This window comes from Cydia amplana, chromosome 11 (assembly GCF_948474715.1).
Source record: "Cydia amplana chromosome 11, ilCydAmpl1.1, whole genome shotgun sequence".
Taxonomy (NCBI): domain Eukaryota; kingdom Metazoa; phylum Arthropoda; class Insecta; order Lepidoptera; family Tortricidae; genus Cydia; species Cydia amplana.
In genome coordinates this window covers 8,841,769-8,867,671 of record NC_086079.1, presented here as the reverse complement: position 1 = coordinate 8,867,671, position 25,903 = coordinate 8,841,769, and the positions used below count along the sequence as shown (strand labels likewise).

General features: G+C 38.7%; 3 protein-coding genes across 8 annotated transcripts; 1 reads left to right on the top strand and 2 right to left on the bottom strand.

Annotated features, from left to right (window-relative positions):
- Positions 1-840: 840 nt before the first annotated feature.
- LOC134652191 (uncharacterized) lies at positions 841-6,348 on the top strand. 4 transcript variants are annotated; one of them, XM_063507355.1, is made up of 6 exons: positions 848-987; positions 1,109-1,125; positions 1,423-1,850; positions 1,998-2,153; positions 3,517-3,610; positions 5,790-6,348. In XM_063507355.1, the coding sequence occupies exons 2-6, from the start codon at positions 1,110-1,112 to the stop codon at positions 5,960-5,962; spliced, it is 867 nt and encodes a 288-aa protein (XP_063363425.1). In that variant the 5' UTR covers positions 848-987; position 1,109; the 3' UTR covers positions 5,963-6,348. The 4 variants fall into 4 exon arrangements, with proteins under 4 accessions (XP_063363427.1, XP_063363425.1, XP_063363426.1 ...); XM_063507356.1 differs by lacking the exon at positions 848-987 and adding an exon at positions 4,447-4,525 and having other exon boundaries at positions 996-1,125; positions 5,790-5,962; XM_063507357.1 differs by lacking the exon at positions 1,109-1,125 and having other exon boundaries at positions 841-987; positions 5,790-6,347.
- Positions 6,349-8,963: 2,615 nt separating this feature from the next.
- On the bottom strand, positions 8,964-24,234 carry LOC134651916 (sodium/potassium-transporting ATPase subunit alpha-like). 3 transcript variants are annotated; one of them, XM_063507023.1, is made up of 18 exons: positions 23,980-24,234; positions 23,517-23,666; positions 22,603-22,775; positions 20,195-20,365; positions 18,355-18,484; positions 17,894-18,130; positions 17,075-17,290; positions 16,277-16,297; positions 14,953-15,143; positions 14,140-14,311; positions 13,232-13,380; positions 12,821-13,019; positions 11,920-12,074; positions 11,492-11,678; positions 10,597-10,836; positions 10,105-10,293; positions 9,519-9,636; positions 8,964-9,159 (listed from the first exon to the last, which is right to left on the bottom strand). In XM_063507023.1, exons 1-18 carry the CDS (start codon positions 24,125-24,127, stop codon positions 9,045-9,047), a joined length of 2,961 nt encoding a protein of 986 aa, XP_063363093.1. In that variant the 5' UTR covers positions 24,128-24,234; the 3' UTR covers positions 8,964-9,044. The 3 variants fall into 3 exon arrangements, with proteins under 3 accessions (XP_063363093.1, XP_063363094.1, XP_063363095.1); XM_063507024.1 differs by having other exon boundaries at positions 18,367-18,484; XM_063507025.1 differs by lacking the exon at positions 16,277-16,297.
- A 424-nt stretch (positions 24,235-24,658) lies between these two features.
- Positions 24,659-25,892, bottom strand: LOC134652190 (enoyl-CoA delta isomerase 2). Its single transcript, XM_063507353.1, has 3 exons — positions 25,487-25,892; positions 25,208-25,297; positions 24,659-24,990 (listed from the first exon to the last, which is right to left on the bottom strand). Exons 1-3 carry the CDS (start codon positions 25,856-25,858, stop codon positions 24,697-24,699), a joined length of 756 nt encoding a protein of 251 aa, XP_063363423.1. The 5' UTR covers positions 25,859-25,892; the 3' UTR covers positions 24,659-24,696.
- Positions 25,893-25,903: the final 11 nt, after the last annotated feature.

Sequence of the window (25,903 nt, the reverse complement as noted above, 5' to 3'; positions counted from 1 at the left end):
TGTATAAGGCGTTTCGCGAGTGAAGTGCGACTGTCGGACTTTGACTACAATTTCTGACTTTTGTGTTACTTTATTGCAATGGGTCCCATATATACATTTGATCCTAAAAACAAACCCGATCGATTGATACCATAAAAAAAAATTAGTCATGTAGCCTATTATATGGTTAATAAATAATAATAAGAGGATATAATAAATTTAATAATGTTTTGTTATAAATATGGAATAACTATTGTAATATGAATGATTTATAACAAAATTTACCTAGATTTAATAATGTTTAAAAATTTGATGTGTAAAATGTATATTTTATGAATAAAACATTGAATTGAATTGTTGCGACCTAAAATGAAAAATTTATATCGATTAACTTAGACGACTACCGATTCATAACGGTGGTGTCCGGCCAACCCTAAAAAAAAAAAGACGTAGAACGTAAACGTTTGCAGAGTATTTGTCTTCCTTTGTGATTTCAATGTGCAAGACATTTTACGTTGTATTGCTGTTGTGAGTGACATGTGTCAAATAATGCAAATACGAATAATCCCACTATAGTATGTATCTATGCCTCTATGGAATGCAAATTGGTGATTAAATTGTGTACGTGTGGACGCTATATGAGGTTGGCGCCAATTATTTTCCTGATCAAATCGGTCGATTTACCGAGCTCGTCGGGATACGTTCACCATAAGGTGAACGCAGCCAAAAACAAGTTGTCAACGTTGTCACTTGTCAGACATTTTGCGTCTGGCAACATAAATATTATTTTATCTCATAATTTTATTTATTTCAATAGCAATTTGTTGTCTTTGTCTCGTCCTCAGCTCAGCTGTATTATTGTGTGTACGATTATTTAATATTGTTTTATATTTTACATCTTTAGTGTTTATTGCGAGGGTTTGAAAAGTGACACTCATGCATATTATCTTAGGCTCGGCATTGGGGCAGACTAAAATGTTAACTATAAATTGAAATTTCTGTTTGAAGGTAAGCCAGTCTAGTTTCTTATAAAAAGTATACAAGTATTGTGAGCTTTGTATACATCTTGCACGTATGTTTCATATCAGTATCCTCTCATATTGCATGCTGCGTTACCTTGACTACTAAGGATGGATCCCAAGCAAGGTTGGTCTCGCCAGCGAACATATGATAGTTGTCCTTGTAAACTCCTACCGCGGTGTGACCGAAACAATATACTCCTTGTGTTGTCTCGTGATGGTTCATTCCATTTGTTTAGTTATACAATTGTCGATTATTAATGCTAATGTGCTACAGTACAGCTCTTTTCTGATAATAATAAACACCTGAGAATTTCCGTTTCACACTTAATGTAGAAATTGAGTAAATCAACTGAACATTGTGGCATCACATAATAAGTTGTTTGTTATACTTGTTATGATTGATATTAATAATGGTTTTCAGATACATTCAATGAGTCAGTGTCTTCAATATTAGAGCGGAAAGTTAGGGGGTGGTTAAGTGGAGTGATTGATGATATGCGCCGCAGCAGCCCTGTGCAGCAGTGGCTGGACTCCCTCCCGGCCGACGGTGTTGGCAATGACACCGAGAAACCAGATGAAGGGACCCTTAAAGAGGTCATATCTGATGACAGCAGAGCTGAATCTGTCACTGAGAACACAGTTGTTGAGGCCACTGATGAAGTACAAGAAGAACGAAATTTAGATGTACCTAGTCCTAAAGATTGGAAAAGAAAATCGCTAGAGAGTGGGGTGCTTACAAGTGCATCTCCGAGCAATGTTAGGAAAAGGTTACAGAGAGATCATTCTGTTCAGTCGGAGGGTTATTCTCCTAAACTGAAAAATCCACTTCTAAGAGATTATTCCCTTCAGGTAAGATAAATAGCTTTTCTTAAAAAAAATTATTATCTTTGATAAATATCTTGTTTAATGTTTCATCATAATTGCAATAATTATCATCAAAAGCAGATTTTTATTTGTAAGGAATATTCAGTGGCTGTAGTTATCTTTTAATTTCAGTCAGATGCAAGTGGATCGAGTGGCAGCTCGGTTCTGAATGTGCTTGGAGCTAGAAAAGTGGATGCCGAGTCAGTACTACTGGCTCTGGGTTTTGGACCTAGTGAGAAACAACAGAAACTACAAAGGATACCTGATAGATTTTTAGTTCCATCTAAAGTAAGTATGAATAGATGTCATTATTTTAGGTTCTATACAAATTATTAGTAAAAGTTGGTCAACTTACATTAATTCACAAGCATGATACAGAACACTATAATTAATAAAAATAAAATAAAAAACCCCTATGCAGAAAAGACATTCTTCTTCTTCTTCAATAGACATTGGCGTCAAACTTATAATAACATCCCTCTTTTTGTGCCGAAGGTCAGAAACTAAAAGATGAATACATTTTTAGCGTTCGGTAATTTCACTTGCAATAAGGATGATAATCTATTAACTGGTAATAGAAGGCCCCATACACATTCTATAAATGCTTATTAGCGTTGGTAATCTAATAGAAATTAGACTCGAAAGAGTTGTTGGAATGGGATTATTTTATTAAATAAAAATTTGATTCACTTAACTCGTGGAGCATCCAGAACCAAGAATAGTATGGAGTTACTATCACACGTGCCTTGGTAGGGCGCTCCACGGGTTAATCAACTGTTTCCTAGCATTTTGCCACTCTAAGACATACTGTTTTTTGTTTGTTTCATAGAATACAGTGAAATTGTATGAAAAAATATACATATTATATCAATATTATTCCATATTTAATGTTAACGCAGCTTATCTCTCTCTTCATGTGCCTAAATATAAACGACATAATATGATTAGGGACATGGATTTGTAATACAATTATCAGTTAATTAAATTAGTATGGGATGGGGTAATGTTACTGACATTCTGTTCTGGTCTTACGTCAGTGATAATATTTTCAGTCTTTCAATATGGGTGATGTTGTCATAAGTCTTCCTAAGCTGTAGAAGCAGCAAGAAGTATTACGTTACATCATCAATACAGAGGTCGCGGGTTCGTACTCCGGCTCGTACCAATGAGTTTTTCGGAACTTATGTACGAAATATCATTTGATATTTACCAGTCACTTTTCGGTGAAGGAAAACATCGTGAGGAAACCGGACTAATCCCAATACGGGCCTAGTTTACCCTCTGGGTTGGAAGGTCAGATGGCAGTCGCTTTCGTAAAAACTAGTGCCCACGCCAATTACCGGGGTTAGTTGCCAAGCGGACCTCAGGCTCCCATCAGCCGTGGCAAAATGCCGGGACAACGCAAGGATGATGATAATGAGGTTAGGTAATTATTCCCAAGGAAATTGTTAAGTAATTGAAATATTCCCCCTAGTAAAAATTTTGCTGTTTGTCTTAAGCACTCTTAACTGACCCTCAATTACCTTATGTCTTTACAATAAGGCTTACGGTTCGGTCACATGGGCCCGGATCCGCGCGCCGCGGATGTGTCTTACTCACACATCCATCCGTGTGACCGGCAATGCTAACATAAATTGTTTTTTTTTTTTAGCTGAAAGGCATAAGTACAGACAAGTTTATCAAAGATGAGCAACATTCCATGCGCATGCACGACTGTGGAGTGTTTGGGTACCGAGGATTGACTGGTGAGTGGTTTTCAATATTTATAATCATACAGGGTGTTTCAAAATACTAACATAATTGATTCTAACTTCATAGTGGGCGTGGGTGTGGGAAGCCTGAAATTTTAGATTTAGGCTATTTTAATTTGCTTATGCTTATGGTGTCAGGTAACAATTTATCGAATATGCGTGTAACAGATGTTCGTAAGTTCATAGCCCCACTTCATCGTTATTTACAAAAACAATCATTTTGCATTGTAGGATCGATTTTGGAATGAGTTATTTTTATCTGCTACTTTGTTATTGAGGGACGAGGGATATGTTGATTAATTATTAATTTCCCATGGGAAGTTTTTATTTATTTATTTATCAATTAAGTAATGGTCACTCTTTACTTTATTATCTTAGGGGAAACTTTGAAAAGTCTACGTTTAAATCGAAACAATCGTTAAAAATTTATAATTTCACTACTTTTTTCATAAATATTTGGTAGGTTGCATTACGTAAATTAATTATTTTGCTCAATCGAACAGATAGCTGCGTGTCTGTCACGCGCGATAGTGCATGTTTTTCGTCCTTAGACCGCATAAGACATGTAAATGTAACGGTTAAAACTCTAGATCGATCTTTTCCTTAAGCACTGCACATATCTGTTTACAAAACGCGCCTGTACATTTTCACTTACATGCCTAGGTATTTAATCATATTTAAGTTTATAATTGTGTAGGTACCTATTTATGTAACAGCGACCACAAATATGCAAATGATAACAGAAATACCTATTACTAATAATGTTTTGGTTAAGGCGGAAATAATAACAGTGACTAATGCTAACTGCGAAATAATAACCTTACTAACAGAACACTGCACCCCAGTCTGCCGGTTCATGAAAGTTACACCCTCCGCCCGCCATATTGCGGTGCCGGAAATTGCTGTACAGTAAGTATCATCATTTTTTAATACATTTGTATTTTGTTATCAATCCTTTTTCGGATCACACCATTACACTGATCTAGAAGTTTTGGTTCATTTCTAGATCCGCTAAGGAAGTGAATTTGTACCTTAAATCGGAATGCTAAGTTTAAAATTCCTTTCTAACGGTGTAGTCTCTAAGGGCTCATTTAGACGGTGCGAGAACTCGCATGCGAGTTTCGTTACATTGCGTCATTTGATCGGTCGGCTGAATTGATGTAACTTCAATGGTCCACAATGTGACTAAAATCGTATACGAGTTCGCGCGCCGTCTAAATGAGCCCTAACGCGTACTATGCCTAATACTTCTCGCGTCGAAACATGGGCCCTATACAGTTCCACCAAGTCTCATTTGGTTGGGCTTCATTTAAAACATAAATATCTGGGAGACCGAGCTTTGCTCGGAATACATAAATCTCAAAAATGCGCGTTTTCCCAGAGATAAGACCTAGCTAGATCGATTTTTCGCCCCCGAAAACCTCCTTAGGATACTTAGCAGTGGCGGCGCGCCGGCGCGTCAAACATATCCATAGACATGCCGCTAATTTGGCTTACATATATTATTTCCTTTACAACTCTGCTGAAACGTCCAAAAACAGGCAAGCAGGTGGGAATGGGCTTTTATGGACGCGCCGCCACTGATCTTAGTTCTTGTATAAATTGGCTTAAGTGTCCACATATAGATATGAAGGCGGTTAAAGATAAAATTATTTTCTCCATTAACTATAAAGGGAAACAAGATAAAAAAAAAATCGGAGATTACTAAGGCCTCGAATTATTAATACCTATGTATACAAAAACCGTTGAATGAGGAAACTTGAGTGTTGCATAACTTGCAACTTGTTTACTTGAGACGAGGAAAATTGTAGCTTATTTTATAAATAACAACGTTTTACAAACATTGCCTATTGAGTTATGTTATAGGTTCCAAGAAAATCAAGTATAGGATAATTTAAGTACGCATGCACTGCAAACTGTTTCCTAACAAAAAATGTGGGTGCCTGTGGTATGTTCTGAGTTTCACAATTTTACGGTACTTATGTGCGAATTATCGGATACCTATCATACCTACCGAGTGACCTACCTTATCGCGGCGTGTTCTTAGTTCTTACAAACAAGGTCATGACTCATGACTTCTCACCAAAATACGGATGATTACTATTTGCACCTCAGTTTAGAATTTCGAGATTCTTATCACCTATGTAACTACATCAAGTTTTACTGATTTCAGGGAATCCCCATGTACCACCGTCGACAATTGTAGCTAAGATAATGGAGTGCATCTTGCAGGACGACGTGTGTCGCGAGGAAGCCATGCTAAAGGTGCGGCATTCCATTGCGGACATGCGCAGTCCGCTCGCTGCGCATGTCGTGGCCGCGCGGCACTCACGCGCACACCACTAGACGTAGCTGCTTTAAATTTAACCCAATAGAGGGCAACTTTGGCCTATTTGAAAACCACACATAATCTAATAAAAAAACATAAAAACGTGGACGGTCAGCTAAAACCTACCAGATGACAATGTGCCATACTTTCAATGCTAAAACCTATACCAAGTTAATCCCAATGGCCAAAGTTACCCTCTAGGGACAAAGCTACCCGACTGAGCGTTTCAATGATTGGGTCTAGTGACTGCGGATACCGGGTTTTTGAGTTATAATAGAGAGGCGTTTATAGGAACTGGACATTTCAAGGACGCATATTGTGCGTTCGATAGTGCTCGGCTACATAATCTTAAAAATCGCTGGCGTACAAATTAAATATTTATTAGTTGAACGTAATGCCTAGGGGCTACCTCTGCTATGTGACCTCTAGTCTATATTTAGCTAGTGAATTTCTGAAAACGAATCACGCTCGAACGATCACTTTTAACCTCTTGAATGCCGGAACGTGGATCCGCGCAGTAAGTATTGAATTCTAATTAATTAATAATTATAGCTGGTCAACCAAATCTTGTCAGTAAAAAAAGGCGCGAAATTCAAATTTTCTATGGGACGATATCCCTTCGCGCCTACATTTTTCAAATTTGCCGCCTTTTTCTACTGTCAAGATCTGGTTGACCAAGTATAGAATTAAATACCTACTATCGTGGATCCGCGTTCCGGCATTCGAGAGGTTAAGAGTATGGTGTATGGTCAACAGTTCCTACAAACTCCACATGAAATCACAACTCTTTTAATTACTTCTACCTTTAAATTCTTCGCAACACATATTTTCATAGTGTAATGGGCTCATTTCATATTTCCTTTTTTTTGTTTGACGATCGCATTTCGTTGGGTGTAGTTGATACGTGTTGTTTTATAGTGTGACATGTTTTTTAACAACTGTTGATTTTGTGAAATGTTGTTTAATTTAATTACAGTGACTTACGTACTTTATACTTATTAATTTTACCGTTTCGAATTCGACTATAAACTTGTAATTTATAATATTTATTTAAAAATTAAACTTAACAGACTGATTCTTCAGTGTACCTACCTAGTACTTAGAATATGTATTAAAAACTGAACTTAAAAAGAAACTCGAGCTACTTTAACTGTTTACTTAAAATATATTTCGCATAATACTTGCCTCGGTAATAATAATGTAAATAAGTATGGAAAAAATCTTATTGCTATTTTACTGTTGTTAGGAAGATCTTAATATTACAGTGTCTCTTATTGTTTCATGCTACTTAATCTCAAAAATAGTTGGCCATTTTAAATCTTAGAAATTTGGTTTTTCACGTTCTGATATAGTTATTAGAAATAATATTAATTTATTATATCACTATGCAATGAAATAATTATGACAAAATAACAATGTGTTACCTATGTTAATAAATCATGTTAATAGAAGATTATTGTGAGATTTTAAACTTGTGTTAAAATAGTAAAAATGTCTAACAGCCATCATCATCACACAATATTTTTTTTGTTAATGATTTCACCGTAATGATGTTCCTTAAATATTTAAAACAAAATATTGTTGGTGTGTTCAATTTATATGTTAGTCAGAAGTTCGTTTTAGGTAGAGAATCGCGTAAAATTCAGTGACCAATATTTTAACATTTACCTTTCCTTGTCACTTCCGGTCCGGATTTGGTGACGCTGGTTGTCCTACCAATCCGGACCACTTGCGGTGTCTGGGCCATTGCATATCAGATTTCACAGTCTATTTATATTAATTTGTCTATAAAATTGTATATTCGTTAATGATAAATAAATGATATCGCATGTTATGAAGTATACGTATATTTTCGTCATGTATATCTTTTGGCTGTGTATAAATTAACTTTTATTCTGATTTTGATTAGTAAAATATTACGTTTATGTGCAATATGATTGTGATTTATAAATTGTTGGCTCAAGAGTATAATTCTGCGATCTGCCTGAAATATTACCGTCAAGATTAACTGTTTATCGCAATTAATATTCATTTTGTAAATTGAAGTGTCTTAATAAAATGTTTACTGGCTAAGCCGACAAAATAGTGTAATAATGTCGTAGCTCAGTATACCTATTTATAGTTAAGTACCTACATTATTGATATCAAAACAATTAGGTGATTATAAGTCAAATTAGTTCCTCCACAAAGTGTAACTGAGAGGATCATTCTTACTAGAAATATTAGTAAGTAGTGTAAATATTAAATAAAATCAATCTATTGTGTGTAATATTTACTAGAGTTCTATTGAATTTTAATATATCAATTTATTTACCCAATTTCGAAACTTCTTAAATGTACCTATTTATTGATGTACTATTTTTCTGATACTAATATATTCTGCCACTTAATATTAAGGGATGATGGCATGTATTTGTATGAAGGAAGGTCTCATTTCATCTCATTTGTGCCTTACTTTAACTGGTACAGTCAACAAAAAAATCTATACAATATGACCAAAACGCGAATAAAAAATGTCACCGGTAACGTAAATATATTTGATCGTTTTGGTTACTTAAGTATGAGTTTTTAATGTTTAAGGTCGGTACACCTGATGCTAGAGTTAGATCAAGCTTGGTTGGCAGTGATTTTGATAGCAAGAATGCGCAAGTGTTATTTAAACAACATAATTTCATAGAAGTATGACGTTTAAAATAACACTTGCACAGTCTGGGCTATCAAAATCGCTGCCAACTTGGCTTGGTCTAACTCTAGGATGATACCAGGCATTCCAGGCAAGCGGTGCACGTGTACTCATATCTACGCATCCGGTGTACACCGTTGTTTGTGACGTACGCAGTTGTTCATGATTTATCGGTAAAGTTGTTATCATTGTATACCTTTGACTTAGTACTATCAGTGACCTGAGTGATGTGTTTATTGTTGCTCATTTAATTAGTTTAGATATGTACTTATGACTATAGGTAAAAGGAGTATCATTGTGGGATCAAAAAGCGTGGCAAATAAAAATGGCTCATGTCTTGAATGTTTCGTTTTAATTTTATATAAAACCTGCCTATTCCTACTAATTTAATTAACTTTATATTTTTTCTTAGCTGTTTAGTAGTACGTGAGCGTATTGAACCATCCACCAAATAACTCTCTTCTTATACAGTATCTTCTGAATTCGTCGAACACAAACATAAACAATGCAAAGGGGAGCGCCAGGAACCACCTGGAATGTGAGCAGATTGTAGCAGTTACCAAACAATTATACTTCTCTAATGATTTATTATAGCAACGATATCTACTCTGCTAACATACCTAACTATTCCTTTGTTTATGAAAATATTCATTTACGCTATTTATTTAATTAGTTGCCCGCTTGTTAGAAGTCAAGTCTTCTTTTTAACACAAAATGTAGATAAGTCACCATCTTCATCTTCCTCGCGTTGTCCCGGCATTTTGCCACGGCTCATGGGAGCCTGGGGTCCGCTTGGCAACTAATCCCAGTAATTGGCGTGGGCACTAGTTTTAAGTGTTTATTTACAATGCGCACGGTCTATAAAAACTGCAAATAGTGCAAATCCTCACCATCGCAGACGTATAGGGTATGCCTTGAAAAAGTCGTTGACGCCCGGGCAGTAGCATACCAGGCAGGCAACAAGCAGCTCTACCACGAGCCCCATATTCAGCACCTTGTTTTTCATGCCTGAAACAAACTATTTTAAGTACCCTAACTATGTATATATACTTTCTGTATTCTAAGTAGGTAGGTCTTAAATCTTAATACCTGCACCTGTGCGGTGATCGCTCTTGTGGGAGTACTTATACTGATTGCCATGAACTTTATGCCATTAAGTGTACCAACGTGAGCAATGGAATTGTCTTGCTGATGATGCCGTTTAGGTATGATATGTGTGATTACGATGACCACGTAGTACCTAAGCGGATGGCTGCATGGGTACGTATCCAACGTGCCAATCGTTAACGCTCCGTACCGAACGAAACGCAACTGTCTCTAGTCGCACTAATATGGAAGAGTGATAGAGAGAGATGACTTCGCTACGCCACGGAGCGTTAACGATTGGCACGTTGGCTAGGCGCCCTGTTGATACGGCTTCGAGTTTTGCTGATACCGCAGGGTATGTTATAGTGAACATGTTGCCAAATGTCTCACCAACGTGAGCAATGGAGTTATATCTCGTCTTGCAAATGACGCCGTTCATCATCTGAGTGATGACGACTGCCACGAAGTACGCAGCCTGGCTGGCGCGCTGCACGGTCATGCGCGCCTCGTACGTCCACTCCTGCCCCACGGAGTCCCGGAGGTCGCTCACGGCTTCGTTGTCCCAGTCGCTTCGTATGCCTGCAAAGCCGGAATGAAGAATTTGTGCAGTTAATATAGATCGTTCATTTTAAAGGCCGGCATTATTCCAACCCCCGTTGCGGGTGTCCATGGGCGACGGTAAGTAATTGCTTACCATCAGGCGATTTGTATGCTCGTTTGCCTAAATAGGATGATGCCTGTACTGGGGTTGCTTTTTGACAAGACTAAATATCTAGACGAACATGCCAGCGGCCCCCTCGACCAGCCCGAGGTGTCCAGCTTTTTTTAAGAATTCACATAAATATTAAAAGAAATATTAACATCTTTAGTATTAACATTTACCAAACAAAACATCGGGGAAAAAGCCATGTTCAGCCATGACCACGAAGTATGCGAACATGCCGGCGGCCACCTCGACCAGCCCGAGGTGTCCGTAGGCGAGCCGCAGCATGCGCCCGGAGACCAGCTGCTGGCCGCGGCGCGGCGGCCGCGCCATCACGTCCGACTCTGCGCGCTCGTGCGCGAGGGATACGGCTGGCCACATGTCCGTGCCGAGGTCCACGCATAGGATTGTCATTACTCCTGAAATGTTTTAAGTACCTACTTTTGTCATGATGTTTGCGCTACGGTTCGGTAACACCTGACACAGATCCGCGCGCTGAGCCGGTATGCAAACGGGACATCGCTATAGGTACCTATATGTCTCGGTCGCACACCGCAGCGGCGCGCGTTATTCCGGCTTTTTGCCAGGGCTCGCGAAGGTACTGCTTTTAAAAATCAAATCCCAAGAATTGGTGCTACCATTTTTATCACATTAATGACAACTGTGAAATGGAAAATTCTGCGAGTACCTACGCTTTAACGTCTCGGACACGAAACGCTCGCTAAGGCCGACCGCCATACATTGATTAAGTATGTAAGTAGGTATATCAAATTTATGATTATGACTGTTGGCGTATCAGTGTCGAGCATGCGGTCTGTGGCCCTCGAGACGTTTACCTAATTCTAAAGAGCGCTCCCATACATACTCAGGTACAAACAGGCTAAATCTGTACTACGGCATCACTGCCTCGGCTAAATGAGAATATTATGAGGATTTTTACGTTTTGTTTTAGTCCAATGATTTTGTAAAAGACGTGGAATAAAAGAAAAATATTCCTAAAAAATATTTGTCAACGTATTTTTGGAGCTTGTAAGTTCGTTTGTTGAATTGAAGCTTGCGTTCGTCTAAACTTACCCAGTGGCAGTGGTATTGAAAACAAGATAAACATCAACACAGGGAAGATTTCCGGCACATTCGATATGAGTATGTAGCAAATGGACTTTTTTAAGTTATCGAATATCTTCCGCCCCTCCTCTATTCCTGTGACGATGGTCGCGAAATTATCGTCCATTAAAATTATATCAGCGGTTTGTTTCGATACCTGAAAAGTAGTGGAACCATAGTACCTACTCGTAAATGGCTTGTGGCTTGAAAGCGAGTGTAGGATACTGCTTCTAATGTAAAAATTTGGCAGTTTTTTTAGCACCAGTGTGTGTCGGTAAACTGGGCCCATAACCTGCTGAGGGTGTTCAATTGGCAGAACGGAAACGAGAATACCTATATGGTGAATTTATTACAAGTTCTGATAGACTCGTGTCTGTAAGACTAAGAACCTGCCCTACTTGTGAGCCTGTGATGCCCATGGAGATACCGATGTCGGCACGACGCAGCGCGGGCGCGTCGTTGACGCCGTCGCCCGTCACCGCCACTATGTCGCCTCGCCGTTGACATGCTTCCACTATCTGTAGCTTTTGAGTGGGTGAGGTTCGTGCAAAAACTGTAAAGGACCTAATATTAGCTTAAAGGTAGGTACAGTTTCTAAAGAGGTTTCCAAAGGCAGTTATACGTTTGAGTGTTAAATTAAGAAAGTGTAAATAGGATTTATAAAACTCTAACATAGATAGGACGATAAAAAATGCTGGGTCGGTAAATACTGACAACAAGTCTACTAACAGTGCCTAACACCCTTTTAGCTGGCCATTCGGTTGAGTTTAAGTCGTTGCAATAAGGTTTACCTCAATTATGTCATATCATAGTATTTGTCGATGATCCACACCAGGAATGTTGCGGATGCCGATTTTTTGACATCGCGGATGCGGATGCGGATTTTTAAAGGCTCACATCCGCGGATGCGGATGCGGATGTCAAGATTAGGTACTTAGAAAACGTCAAATATTACATTTTTAGTATTTTTTTATTTAAAAAAAACGAAACTTTTAGTATCTGAGCAAGAATATAGGTACGTTATATTTAATAAACAGTAACTTGGCCGACTTTTCTGGATCTAGACGATTTCGTTATAGGTAATGACGAAATTACCTAGCACTTACGCCGCCGCTAAGACGTTCTTGTACCGACTTGTTCGACATCCGCATCCGCATAAGCTCCGCATCGATTTTATGCGGATGCAGATGCGGATGTTGAAAATAATGCGGAAGTTCCGCGATTGCGGATGCGGATGTTCGCAACATCCCTGATCCACACGAACAGTCTGATAGATATTCAGATCAGTTAGGTAGGTACCAATTTCATAGTATTTGTCGATGGTCCAGTCGAGCAGGTCGGGAGTCATGCTGCGCAGCTCCGCGCCCGTGATCACGTGGCACGCGGTCGTGGCTATGCCGACCTCGCCTGCCACTGCGCGCGCGGTTTCAGGGTGGTCTCCGGTCACCATCATTACGCGTACGCCTGCTGCACGGACGCGCTGAATGGCTGATAGCACCTTATCATCATTAAACACCACGGGTAAGTCAATTTAAGGGTGAGAATTTCGAGTGGCTAGTGCATGCTATAAAACAAACCAAACAAAATAAGCTTTCGAGAGTAATATACTAGTAGTATGCAACATCTAGCAGTCTAATGTGCCCTCTCATTTGATAAAGATCAGGTAAAATGGAGCAGTGGTCAATTGGTGGAAGTATACAATTTATTTACCTCTCTTCTTGGTGGATCCATTAGTCCCAAGATTCCTACAAAACGTAATTTGTCTACAGGAAAATTAACATCTTCGGCATCGAATTTATAATTCAGTGGAAAATTACTAGCATCCAAAACTAGGTCGGCTAACGCAAGAATTCTTTTACCTAAAACGAAATTGTAATTATTTTACTTCAGTTAGCTATGCCTATATGTTGGATAGTCCATACGAGTAGCACCTACTGAAAATAATAGAATCGTATGGGTGGGGTTTTAGTTGATATCAAAGACAGCAAGAAATAAATGTTTTAAGCTGTACAAAAAATAAATATCGTAACATGACTAACTGGTCCTGTGATCGGAGATGTATCAGGAAGAAAAGAGGCTTCCTCAAAAAAGGAGTGTACAGGTTTTTAAAAGGTCACCAACGCGCATGTAACACCTGCATGAAATTGCACAGTACAAGTCCACACGGCATGACAATTAAAATTTATAATAAATTAAGTGACACCTTAAAGGGAGAAAAGAACAATACACTATTTTTTAAACAATTAAAAAAGAATTTAGTAGACAAATGTTACTACCATAATATAGGAGAGTATTTTGATGACAAAGATGTTTAGTGTGCATAAGTTTAATTTGTATACTTATATTGTTATTTATTATTTATTGTAATTAGGATAATTTAGCATTTAAGTTCTAGAAAAAGTTATCTGTTATGCCCCACCCGGGTTTCATAATATGACGTGTATTTGTGTATACTTATGTTGTTTAGCATGAATAAATGAAATGAAATGACCTCAGGAGTTGCAGGCGTCCATAGGCTACGGTGACTGCTTTCCATCCATATGTACACTACCGAGCAAAAGTACAGCTACCTATTGCATTGCAATCATTCATGAATTGTATTACCACAATATTATTACCAGTTTTGGCCATTTCGATTCCAGCAGAGTCTGCTCTTTCCTTCATTTCTCGGGTGAAGGTCTTTGTATCTTTCTCCATAGCTATTGTGTTACACCGAGCTATAATAATCTCTGGAGCTCCTTTCATTAGAACTAAATATCGCGAAGTATTTTTATCCAAGTGCACACTTACCTGCCACAATAAATTAAAATATTGATCTAAAGTTGAACCCACCAAAAATGTCTCTACCATGAAAGTATTTTATTTACTTACTATACAGCAAGTATCCAGAAATCTAAGAGAAAGTTCCAAAAAACATGTTACAGAAACTAACAGTTAACGTCGTATCTAAACACAACGGTATCCCTAACTACGAAATTCTGGAAAATCTAAAGCAGAATGTGCCCAGATTACGCCGCTATAAAAAATTTAGCAAACAATGTGGCAGAATCAGAATCAGTGCATTATGTGGTAGGTAGGGTTTGCACGACGGATCCGAAATGTATGGGAAGATCCGCGGATCCGGATCCTGATCTGGATAATTGCATACATTTCGGATCCGGATTGCAAACCCTAGTGGTAGGTATTCGCACGTTATGGACGCAACTATCTAAATAAAGTTAAGTTTAGAAGATTTAAAATATTACTAGTAGAGTAAGATTTTATTTAGTTAGATATATTTAAGTTATTTATTTAGTGTGTGTGAACTGTCCTAGTTATATGTTAATTTTAATGTGTGTATTTTATTACTTATTATGTTAGAATGTGTAATGAAAATTTGTAATTTGCAACTCATTTATAGAAATAAAAGATTTATATAAATAAAATATTACTTGGTATTTATACGTAGAGTTGAAAGGTATCTCCGCGACTTTAGGATGCTGGTTCCTCAAAGACACCGGGTCACCGTGTTTATTAACAAAATCCAAGATGGCGGACTCGGAAGCGTCTCCGTGGATGGTGCCGTCGGCTTTGAATGTGGCCCTGCTGCATAGGGCTCCACATCTGATTATAGCAGCGTTAGCTAACGAGGATTGGAAATATTAAGGATATATATGAAAAAATACAGAAAATGTATACACGTCACAATTTGGAAATCAAAGCTAGCAATAATACTAGTCATATATACCAACATCTATTGAATAGAGCTCACCATATTTATCTAAAAATGCCATTATGCCACCGACATCAAACTACAGCAGGGGTGCTCCGCGGCGCCCTGGTGCGCCTTAGTGTAAGGCCTGAGTGGACGCTCGAAGCGGAGCGTTCGGCGGGGCGTGCAGCGTGGCGTCGGGCTCACAAGTAATTTGAGCAGCGTGTACTAAGGCCGCTCCTCTACGCTTGCATTTGTTTAACATGCACGCCGCACGCCCCGCCCCGCTGCACGCCCAACTCGAGCGTCCACTCAGGCCTTACACGTAGATGGAGGGGCGCCGTGAGGCAATCCTCTTCACCAGCATGTACCTACCTATCTATTTCGAATAGCCTAGCTATTTAGTTTAGGGCCCCGAGATTAAATTTTAATCTTGCCAAGGCGTCGCGGACTGAAAAAGATTGGGAACCCCTGAACTACAGCATTTATTGTTATGGAGGTGCTGAGTAGTAACTATAATATGTACCAGGGATGTTGCGAATATCCGCATCCGCATCCGCAACCGCGGAACTTCCGCATTATTTTCAACATTCGCATCTGCATCCGCATCCGCATAAAATCGATGCGGATTTAATGCGGATGCGGATGTGGAACAGGTCGGTACAGGAACGTCTTAGCATTGGCGTAAGTGCTAGACTGCTAGGTAATTTAGTCATTAGCCAAAAAACCTATTAGAAATTAGCAGTCAAGCGTGAGTGGGACTTAATGTACGGAACCTTTGGAACGCGAGTCCGACTCGCACTTGGCCGGTTTTTTGAAATAAAAATTACTAAAATGTAATATTTGATGTTTTTTATGTACCTATCTTGACATCCGCATCCGCGGATGTGAGCCTTTAAAAATCCGCATCCGCATCCGCGGATGTCAAAAAATCGGCATCCGCATCATCCCTGATATGTACCTGTATTATACCTATTGTACTTTAACCACAAGATAAAGCGAATGCCACTATATTGGAACTGATAATTGATATTTTATTTTCTCACACCAGATTATTTATTTACCTTGATTGTTGCGCAAAGCATCTGGAAATAAAAGCGGAAGGTTTACAAATGTATACCTATACCTACTACTAAAATTTAATACGAAAAGTGATATAATTATGTACTAAGTAGAATTATTTAACCCTTTAATTACTGTGTAATTGTGTATGCTCTGAATACGCTTTGCTACGCGGAGGCTTATTCTGTTCTAACAATGTGATATGGTTTCCTCTAATTTTGATACGACCTTGAGTTGACCTTCAACCAGAATTGTTGACAAAGTTTTGACACTGACAGATTCATATCCATAAGAAATCCTGATCAAATTCATAACCTGTTATTACAATCAGAATACGCATCCAGGCAGCTCAAGCGCACCACTAAGTGCGAGCGAATGAGCGAAATGCTTTATGAGACGAATGTGATATACTGTAGATATTGATATTGCATTTTGTCGGCGCCAATCAGCGAGAGCCACCAACGATAATTGGTGCTCACGGCACGGCCAAGGTCGTATCAAAATAAGAAGTCAAGTCAAAGTCGTAAGAAAACCTTATCAACTTGTGACAGCAGAATCAGCCTCTCAGTAGACCTAAAGGGAAAGCAATGCTAGGGCCTACGACTACGGCGTAGCAGTCGTAGTACACATGTCCATTTGTCCAAAGTAGCAATTAACACAGTGCTAGCGCGGCTACGCGCTACGAGCATAGCCGATACCTAACATGGGCAAACCCGTATGTAGCGAAAAGCGCGTACGAACAGAGAACCCGCCTAGCGGGTCGGTGGCAGTGAATGTGTTAAGATTTAATGGTGCGATACCTTCAAATGACGTTTGCGATACTGTCAGTGTTTTGTTCCACGTCCACACATCGTACACGCACATCTTATTCTCAGTAAGGGTGCCAGTTTTGTCCGAACATATGGTAGTGCAGGCTCCTAAAGCTTCAATGGCGTCAAGGTTCTTTATAAGGCAGTTCTTCTTGACCATGCGCTGGGCGGTTAGGGTTAGAGATGCTGTCACTGTTGGTTGCAATCCTGATGGGAGACATAATGCCAAGCCAAGATACTGTTTAAGTAACCTCATCTGCGGTACCTAAATTTTGCTTGCCGAACAAATATTTAAATTTCACCGAAATAACTTTTGACAGTATAAATAAGTCAAATCGTAACGTAGGTACGGAAAAATGAAGTAACGTTTTTTTAATCCCCTTTCCTACTAATGATTCTTGCTTTGAAACAAGTGCGAGTCGGGTGGTCGGACTCGCGCACGGAGGGTTCCGCACCATCAACAAAAAATAGAGCAAAACAAGCAAAAAAACGGTCACCCATCCAAGTACTGACCCCGCCCGACGTTGCTTAACTTCGGTCAAAAATCACGTTTGTTGTATGGGAGTCCCACTTAAATCTTTATTTTATTCTGTTTTTAGTATTTTTTGTTATAGCGGCAACAGAAATACCTACATCATCTGTGAAAATTTCAACTGTCTAGCTATCAAGGTTCGTGAGATACAGCCTGGTGACAGACGGACGGACAGCGGAGTCTTAGTAATAGGGTCCCGTTTTTACCCTTTGGGTACGGAACCCTAAAAATCAATAAACTTCGATAAAGCCAGCTTCAGTGTCAAGTTTAAATCTCACCTTCAGGTATATTGGCAACAATGATTCCAATAACGAATATGATGGTCTGCATGAACGGATAATCGAGCGCCAGCGACGCGCACGCCACGAATGCACCCAGGCCCAACGCCCAGATACACATGTAGCGCATGAATCGGGATATCTCCTCGGATAGGGGGGACGGTTTGGGCTGGATTCTGGTGGCTAGGCCAGCTACGCGACCTAATGCCGTTAGATCGCCAGTACACATGACGATACCTATAAATAAGGTTTGAATGAAAACCAAAATCCGGTTCGTCGGACCAAAGAGAATTAAGCGGACTGTAGGTACTTACTGGTAGTACAGCGTCAAGGAGTCGTAATTTTTTTACTAGCTTCTAATGGTGAAAATAATGATGGATGTAAAGGTACGTGACGCTACCTACGCCTGGACGTTTGATGATGGAATGGGGAAGGTGTAAAACAATATTTTTATGTTTTACCTGTAGCCCAACCTTCGACACATTGCGTAGAAAAGAAGGCGACATTAGGGGACTCTAGTATGTTGGCAGTGCCTTCGGAGTTACTGCGACATACTGCTACAGACTCGCCAGTTAGCGATGAGTTATCTACCTGAAAACGGGGATTATTACCGGTATAACTAAAAATCAGAACATCAAAAGGCACGCGCGTTAACACTAGGGCTTGCATTCCGGAATTCCGGAATTTCGAAATTCCGGAATCTCGGGCAAATTTTCCGATATTACAATTCCGGAATTGAGATACCACTGAATATCGAAAATTCCGGAATTGGATTATTTGGATTTAAGTACTTTTATTAGATTTTAATACGTATACTACTAAAAATTTCCAAGAAAACTACACTATGCTGGTGTTATTAGCCGTCACTGACAAAAGTCTGAAGTCTAGCAGCATGTATTAACATGCCCTGTTAACGTAACCATATTTTTTTTACTTTTGATACTTGCTTTTTAAGCAAAGTCATACATTTACTTGCCCAGAATCCTATCAACGCGAAACTTTTGATTTATAATTTATAAACATTTGGATATTTTATTCTCAATTCAGAAAGAAGTATCCTCGATGGAATTTTCGGATCCTGTAGAAGCTTATATTCTGAATAAGGAATTTAGGAACTAGTAAGGAAAAAACCAAACTTCAAAAGCGTAATCTCAATAAGGCTTGCGTTTTTGGCACTAGTCGGTAATGCATAAAGGTAATATGTACCTATAGCTGAATATATAATAAATGACCTTACCGAGATCGGAACCCCAGGATCTTCGTCTTCGTAAACAGGGCCACTTCCTACCTACCTACTAGGCTACGGAGCCATTATATTTAGACATTATTGAGAATATAACCGATATTGACATTATAGGGAATGTAACCGATTTCTTGCATCCGTAGTTTCCCCAAATAAATACACCGTATCATAGAAGTGAATAAAAGTGACCATAATAATAAGGTGCACTACTCAATTTATTGATATTTTTCGATTAATAATACTTCAGATTAAATTCCTCTAAAACAATACTTTCTTTAATAAACGTAAAGTATGAGTATTTCATATTATTTGGTGGTTTTTTACTAAAAACATCGAATAAAAATATGGTAAACCCTAATTCCGGAACCAGTACCGGAATTCCGAAATTGGGACCCAATATCGAAAATCAGTTCCGGAATTGGAAACCGTCCGATATTGCAAGCCCTAGTTAACACTTTATATACGTAGACAGCTTATTTCAGTTTGTTATGAATTATGATAATTGATAAGACGTAGCCTCAGACGCTGACGTAACGAGATCTTCACGTTGACGAACGTACCTATGGCCGCAGACTGGACGCATGCGGCGTGTCTTTTGTGTATTACTCCGTTTTTTTTTCAGATTAGTAATTTTATAACCTCGGAAGTAGTGGTAATATTTTTCCTCCAAAATTAAATCTGATCAACTAATATGCACTGAATTATAGTGTCGTTTACATTTTATTGTAGGTACTGCATATACTACCCTACTAATCATAGGAATCTAGCATTTCGGGAGAAAAAGCTAATTACCATTAGATTCTGGGCCCATAACCTAATGGGTTTTGAGTGGAATAACTACCAAGATTAAAACGTGTAAAACATTATATAATAGCAGACAGTATATTCTTTTGTTACCTATCAAAATAAGACAGCATAAATCACACATAGGTTTAAAACCTGTTTGGTTAATCTTTTCCAACAATTACCTACTTATGAGGTTAGAAAATGTCTAATCTAAAAAAAAACGGCGTACTTTTATAGCATGTCGAAATATATTAAAAATGTATTTAACTCACTTTGAAACCTTTACTGTCTATGACCCGAATGTCCGCCGGCACTATGTCCCCGGCTTGCACGCGGACCAAGTCTCCTCTCACTAGGTCCCTGACATTGGTGTCGACGTTCAGCACGCCATCTCTAGTGCACTGGGCGTTTGTGGGAATCATGTTGTTGAAAGTTTTCATTATCTGGGAAACAGTCGAGTTTATGGTTGGATCGCTTACGCCAGTCCTGCATTGTAAACATTAAGGTAGACTTTTTAGACCGCGAGCCACGAACAGGTTTCCATGACCAATCGCCTCCCAGGCGATAACTCCTATAATGGTTAACGGCTACGTATGATGAATCCTCGTGGACGTCAGCTGCCGCTCCGTTGGTGGGTTGAGGAATGGCAGCAACCGAAACACGTAAAAAAAAAAAATATTTTCAGTCATCGCCTCCCGTTTGATACTTTGCCAGATGATAGTTTAGGTGCTATTGTTAATAAAAAAAATCGTCAGCCGGTTGTATCGCGGTGGAAACACCGTCAGCTGGTCACATGAACATGTAAAAAAAAAATTTTTTTTCAGTCATCGCCTCCCGCTTGATACTTTGTCAGATGATAGTTTAGGTGCTATTGTTAATAAAAAACATCGTCAGCCGGTTGTATCGCGGTGGAATCACCGTCAGCTGGTCACATGAACATGTAAAAAAAATTTTTTTTTTCAGTCATCGCCTCCCGCTTGATACTTTGTCAGATGATAGTTTAGGTGCTATTGTTAATAAAAAAAATCGTCAGCCGGTTGTATCGCGGTGGAATCACCGTCAGCTGGTCACATGAACATGTAAAAAAAATTTTTTTTTTCAGTCATCGCCTCCCGCTTGATACTTTGTCAGATGATAGTTTAGGTGCTATTGTTAATAAAAATAATCGTCAGCCGGTTGTATCGCGGTGGAATCACCGTCAGCTGGTCACATGAACATGTAAAAAAAATGTTCATGTGACCAGCTGACGGTGATTCCACCGCGATACAACCGGCTGACGATCTCTTTTATTAACAATAGCACCTAAACTATCATCCGACAAAGTAGCAAGCGGGAGGCGATGACTGAAAAAATATATTTTTTTTACATGTTCATGTGACCAGCTGACGGTGATTCCACCGGGATACAACCGGCTGACGATTCTTTTTATTAATAATAGCACCTAAGCTATCATCTGACAAAGTATCAAGCGGGAGGCGATGACTGAAAAAAAATATTTTTTTTACATGTTCATGTGACCAGCTGACGGTGATTCCACCGCGATACAACCGGCTGACGATTTGTTTTATTAACAATAGCACCTAAACTATCATCTGACAAAGTATCAAGCGGGAGGCGATGACTGAAAAAAAAATTTTTTTTTACATGTTCATGTGACCAGCTGACGGTGATTCCACCGCGATACAACCGGCTGACGATTCTTTTTATTAATAATAGCACCTAAACTATCATCTGGCAAAGTATCAAACGGGAGGCGATGACTGAAACCAATTATTTTAAATTTTAGATTGTATTTATTTATTTGTTTTATAAATTCATGTGACCAGCTGACGGTGATTCCACCGCGATACAACCGGCTGACGATTTTTTTTATTAACAATATCACCTAAACTATCATCTGACAAAGTATCAAGCGGGAGGCGATGACTGAAAAAATATTTTTTTTTTACATGTTTATGTGACCAGCTGACGGTGATTCCACCGCGATACAACCGGCTGACAATTTGTTTTATTAACAATAGCACCTAAACTATCATCTGACAAAATATCAAGCGGGAGGCGATGACTGAAAAAAAAATTTTTTTTTACATGTTCATGTGACCAGCTGACGGTGATTCCACCGCGATACAACCGGCTGACGATTTGTTTTATTAACAATAGCACCTAAACTATCATCTGACAAAGTATCAAGCGGGAGGCGATAACTGAAAAAAAAAATTTTTTTTACATGTTCATGTGTACAGCTGACGGTGATTCCACCGCGATACAACCGGCTGACGATTGTTTTTATTAACAATAGCACCTAAACTTTCATCTGACTAAGTATCAAACGGGAGGCGATGACTGAAAAAAAATTTTTTTTTTACGTGTTTCGGTGGCTGCCATTCCTCAACCCACCAACGTAGCGGCAGCTGACGTCCACGAGGGTTCATCATATATGGCCGTTAACCAGTATACGAGTTTTCACCCGGGAGGCGATGACTGACGAAATTTGCGCCTGGCTCGTGGACCATTTAGAATTGCCTTGGACTGACCGCGTTGGAAGGCCAGCCACTTTGCGATTTTAATCAAAAAATTAGACGACACTGCGCCAATACTAAGGTACTTAAAACGGGGTGACAGGAATAAGTACCTTTTCCTATACCAAATCTGAGAAAGAATATCACCAAAGGCCACTTACCTTCGAACTTTTGTAGTTCTGAAAGAAGCTGAAAAGTCCGCAAATGACGTCAACAGCTACGAGGACGCATCCCAAGTACAAGTTGTCGCGGCTCGGGTTCGGTTTCGATGACGCTTCGAGGAGGTACGCGCCCAAACACAGTAGAGCGCCGAGCCAAATCAATACGGAGAATCCTATTATAAGGGAACGTCCGGTCAATGGATTAGGATGCTTCCAAAGAGAATATAACCACTACGTTGGTGCTTCCAGTGGTTAGCCAACATTTCCTACCTACCTACCTACTATTCAACTTTTACCTAGTTTAGTTAGCTATTAGATACCTCATACCTAAGTCCTTCCGTTGCTTTGAACAGCAGGTAAAGCTGACTAGTCTACCACTAGTTAAAAACCGTTAGGGCGGCTACAGAAATTTCGCAGTTTTGTTTATATGTCCTGGGTTAGAAGCGCGTTTTCGCAAAAACAAATGCCTAAAGCTGTTAGCATAAGTGGCAAAGCGAACCGTTCCTCGGCTCCGGGTATGGAGGATACCATACAATCAAATAGGGCAAACGACATAGGTGATGAGGATTTAAAAAAAATACTAGGTACTTATGGAATAAGGAGCCTTTCCGTGAATTGAGACTACTGTATACAGAGTTGCCCAAAAATTCGTTGACAAAGAATTTACTTATAGGATTTTTTTTTATTACATTTTATTTAACTTGCAAAAATCGTATAACTTTCAAAATAGTCTGAATTGGCTTTAATAAACAAACGCAACCGTTTGTTCAAATTATCAACAATATGTACTTATTACATTAAAAAATCTTTGTCAACGTATGTATGTTTGGGTCACCCTGTAGGTTAATAGGTAAGTATTTAGTTTAGGTACGTCGCAAGTCGCAATCTGTTGGCATACCTAGGCATATATTTACCTGTACACATGGATTTTAAAAGTACTTTAGGCCACCCGTATTGCGTCGCGGGCGTCAGTGCGTTGTGCCCGTAGAATTTCAACAACTCTGCTGCCTTTGCACTGGTCAGTCCATTTACAGGATCGGTCGTGAACCGAATGTAAAATTCCTCTGTAATTTTTGTCATTGTTTTAGAATTGCCTATTGCACCTTAATTACTTATCGGTAGGTATAGTATCGATACAGTATGCAGTGTTTCATACGCACATTGTGACTCGTCTGCCCAATTGGATTCGCAAAGTAGGCAGTTGTGTCCGGCTGCGAATGTGACTTCTTGAATGGTTTATCTCTTTCATTTATATAGTGTACATCACGTATATTGTAGATGCACTCGTAGGTACGGGTAGCGCAGTTTCGCTGTGCTTCCTAGGGCGCGACGTAGAATACACGAATATAAGAACAAATCATTTCAACGAACACTTACTGAGGGGAACGAGATGTGCATCCGTTTGTATCTCCTGTTTCAGCAAATTCAACCTAGTTGTGCTCAGGTCTCTAGACCTCAGCCCTTTGGGTTTGCTAGGGCGAAAGAAGTCAGTGATCGAGGCATAGCTCGAAGTTCTAGCATGCATAGCGAAAACGATATCAATAACTATTGATAAGAATAAATAATCATGACAATCCAGTCAAGGAGCCTAGATTGCCCGAAATAATTGGCAAATCTAGATGGCTGATTATTTAATTACTTGATTAAGATAAGGTAAGGTAATAAAAATTATTTAAAAAAATATAGTATAAATACCGACTATTTTATTACTTATGTAGAAAGTAAATTAAACTGTCTTAAAAAATAGGCAGTGTCAATTTCAAACATAAAAAAAATTAAACATTTTCCATAAAACAACTCAAATTAAAGGAAATTTATTTCATTTCAAAAAAAAATATACCAATATCATACACCTATCACATTTCTGTTATACTAAATTGAAGGGATGTTTACAAAAACAACATAACTGACTACACTGGTTGACATCTGAAACGATTAACAATGTTCTTAAAAAAGTGTCAACCACTCTAAGCACTTATGTCATTTTTGTAAACATCCCTTCAATTATACTGTTTAAATTCTGTTTTTACCAAACATTATACACACATACATTTATTATTTTTAAATGCATTTTTTCAGTAGGTACCTTTTATTTTAAATTTTACTTTTGATTCTATCTGAATCTTTTGGATTGGGCTCTCTAGAAGACCAAGCTTCATTCAGTAGACGAATCTCTTCATCATTAACTTTCAACAACTTGTCTTGTATGGTACTTCTCATCAATCTTTTAGTGGTTGTCAATAGATCATTTGAAATATTAGATATTTCATTTAGCTTGTTCCATACCTTGGTTTGAACTTCCTCTGGCTTGTAAACACAGTTAACAAACCCATAATCTAGAGCTTCCTTGGCATTCATCTTTTGGTTGAACACTAGCATTTCCAAAGCCTAAAATGAACAAAAGGATATCATATTCATAAACCAAAAATAATCTAACCAGAAAAAACAGTTTGAAGTTTACAATAAACAAACAGGTGATTTGGCTGCTCGTTTGCCTTTTATGATATCAGTAATCTAGGAAAGATAAGTATATATTATAATGAATCTAGTAAAGATAGCCTGTAAATAATGGAAATAAATGGTTGGTACATAGAAATAATCGTACCTTTCCATATCCAATGATCCTTGGGAATGTAAAAGTTGAACATCCTTCTGCTGTGATACCTAGCTTTCCAAATGGAGTGTAGAAAAAGGCCTGAAATAGACAACAAATACTTATAAATACCATTTAATAACCATAATTTTTTTTTAATGTTACTCTTTAATAATAGTCTCAAGTAAAATTGAAACTATTATAATCATCAGATAAGCTATTATAAATACACAAAACCAAATCTTAGCTTGCTAGATTAATTAAAAGAAAACTTTCTAATTAATGACTTACATTCTCCGCAGCAAATACTAAGTCACAAAGTGGCAGAGTGGTCACAGCAATGCCTACAGCCGGTCCATTCACAACTGCTACCAGTAACTTGGGGAATGTAATGAAGGCTTCAATAAAATCATGCAGCACTGTGAGGAAACTGGGTGTATGGGCTGTCCTTAAGGCAACCAAGTCATTGCCGCTGCTGAAGTATTCCCCAGCTCCTGTGAGCACCATCATAGATAAATTGCTGTCTTTTGCTCCATCATTGAGGATCCTTGTTACTCTCTTATACATATCAAAGTCGATTGCATTTTTCCTCTTAGGCTTGTTATACGTTACTATTTTAATTGTCCCTTGCACCGATTCGATGATGGTGTCAAAGTTATCCATTTTAGGCAATTACTCACTAGTTGCGAAATCTTCACTCAGTCATGG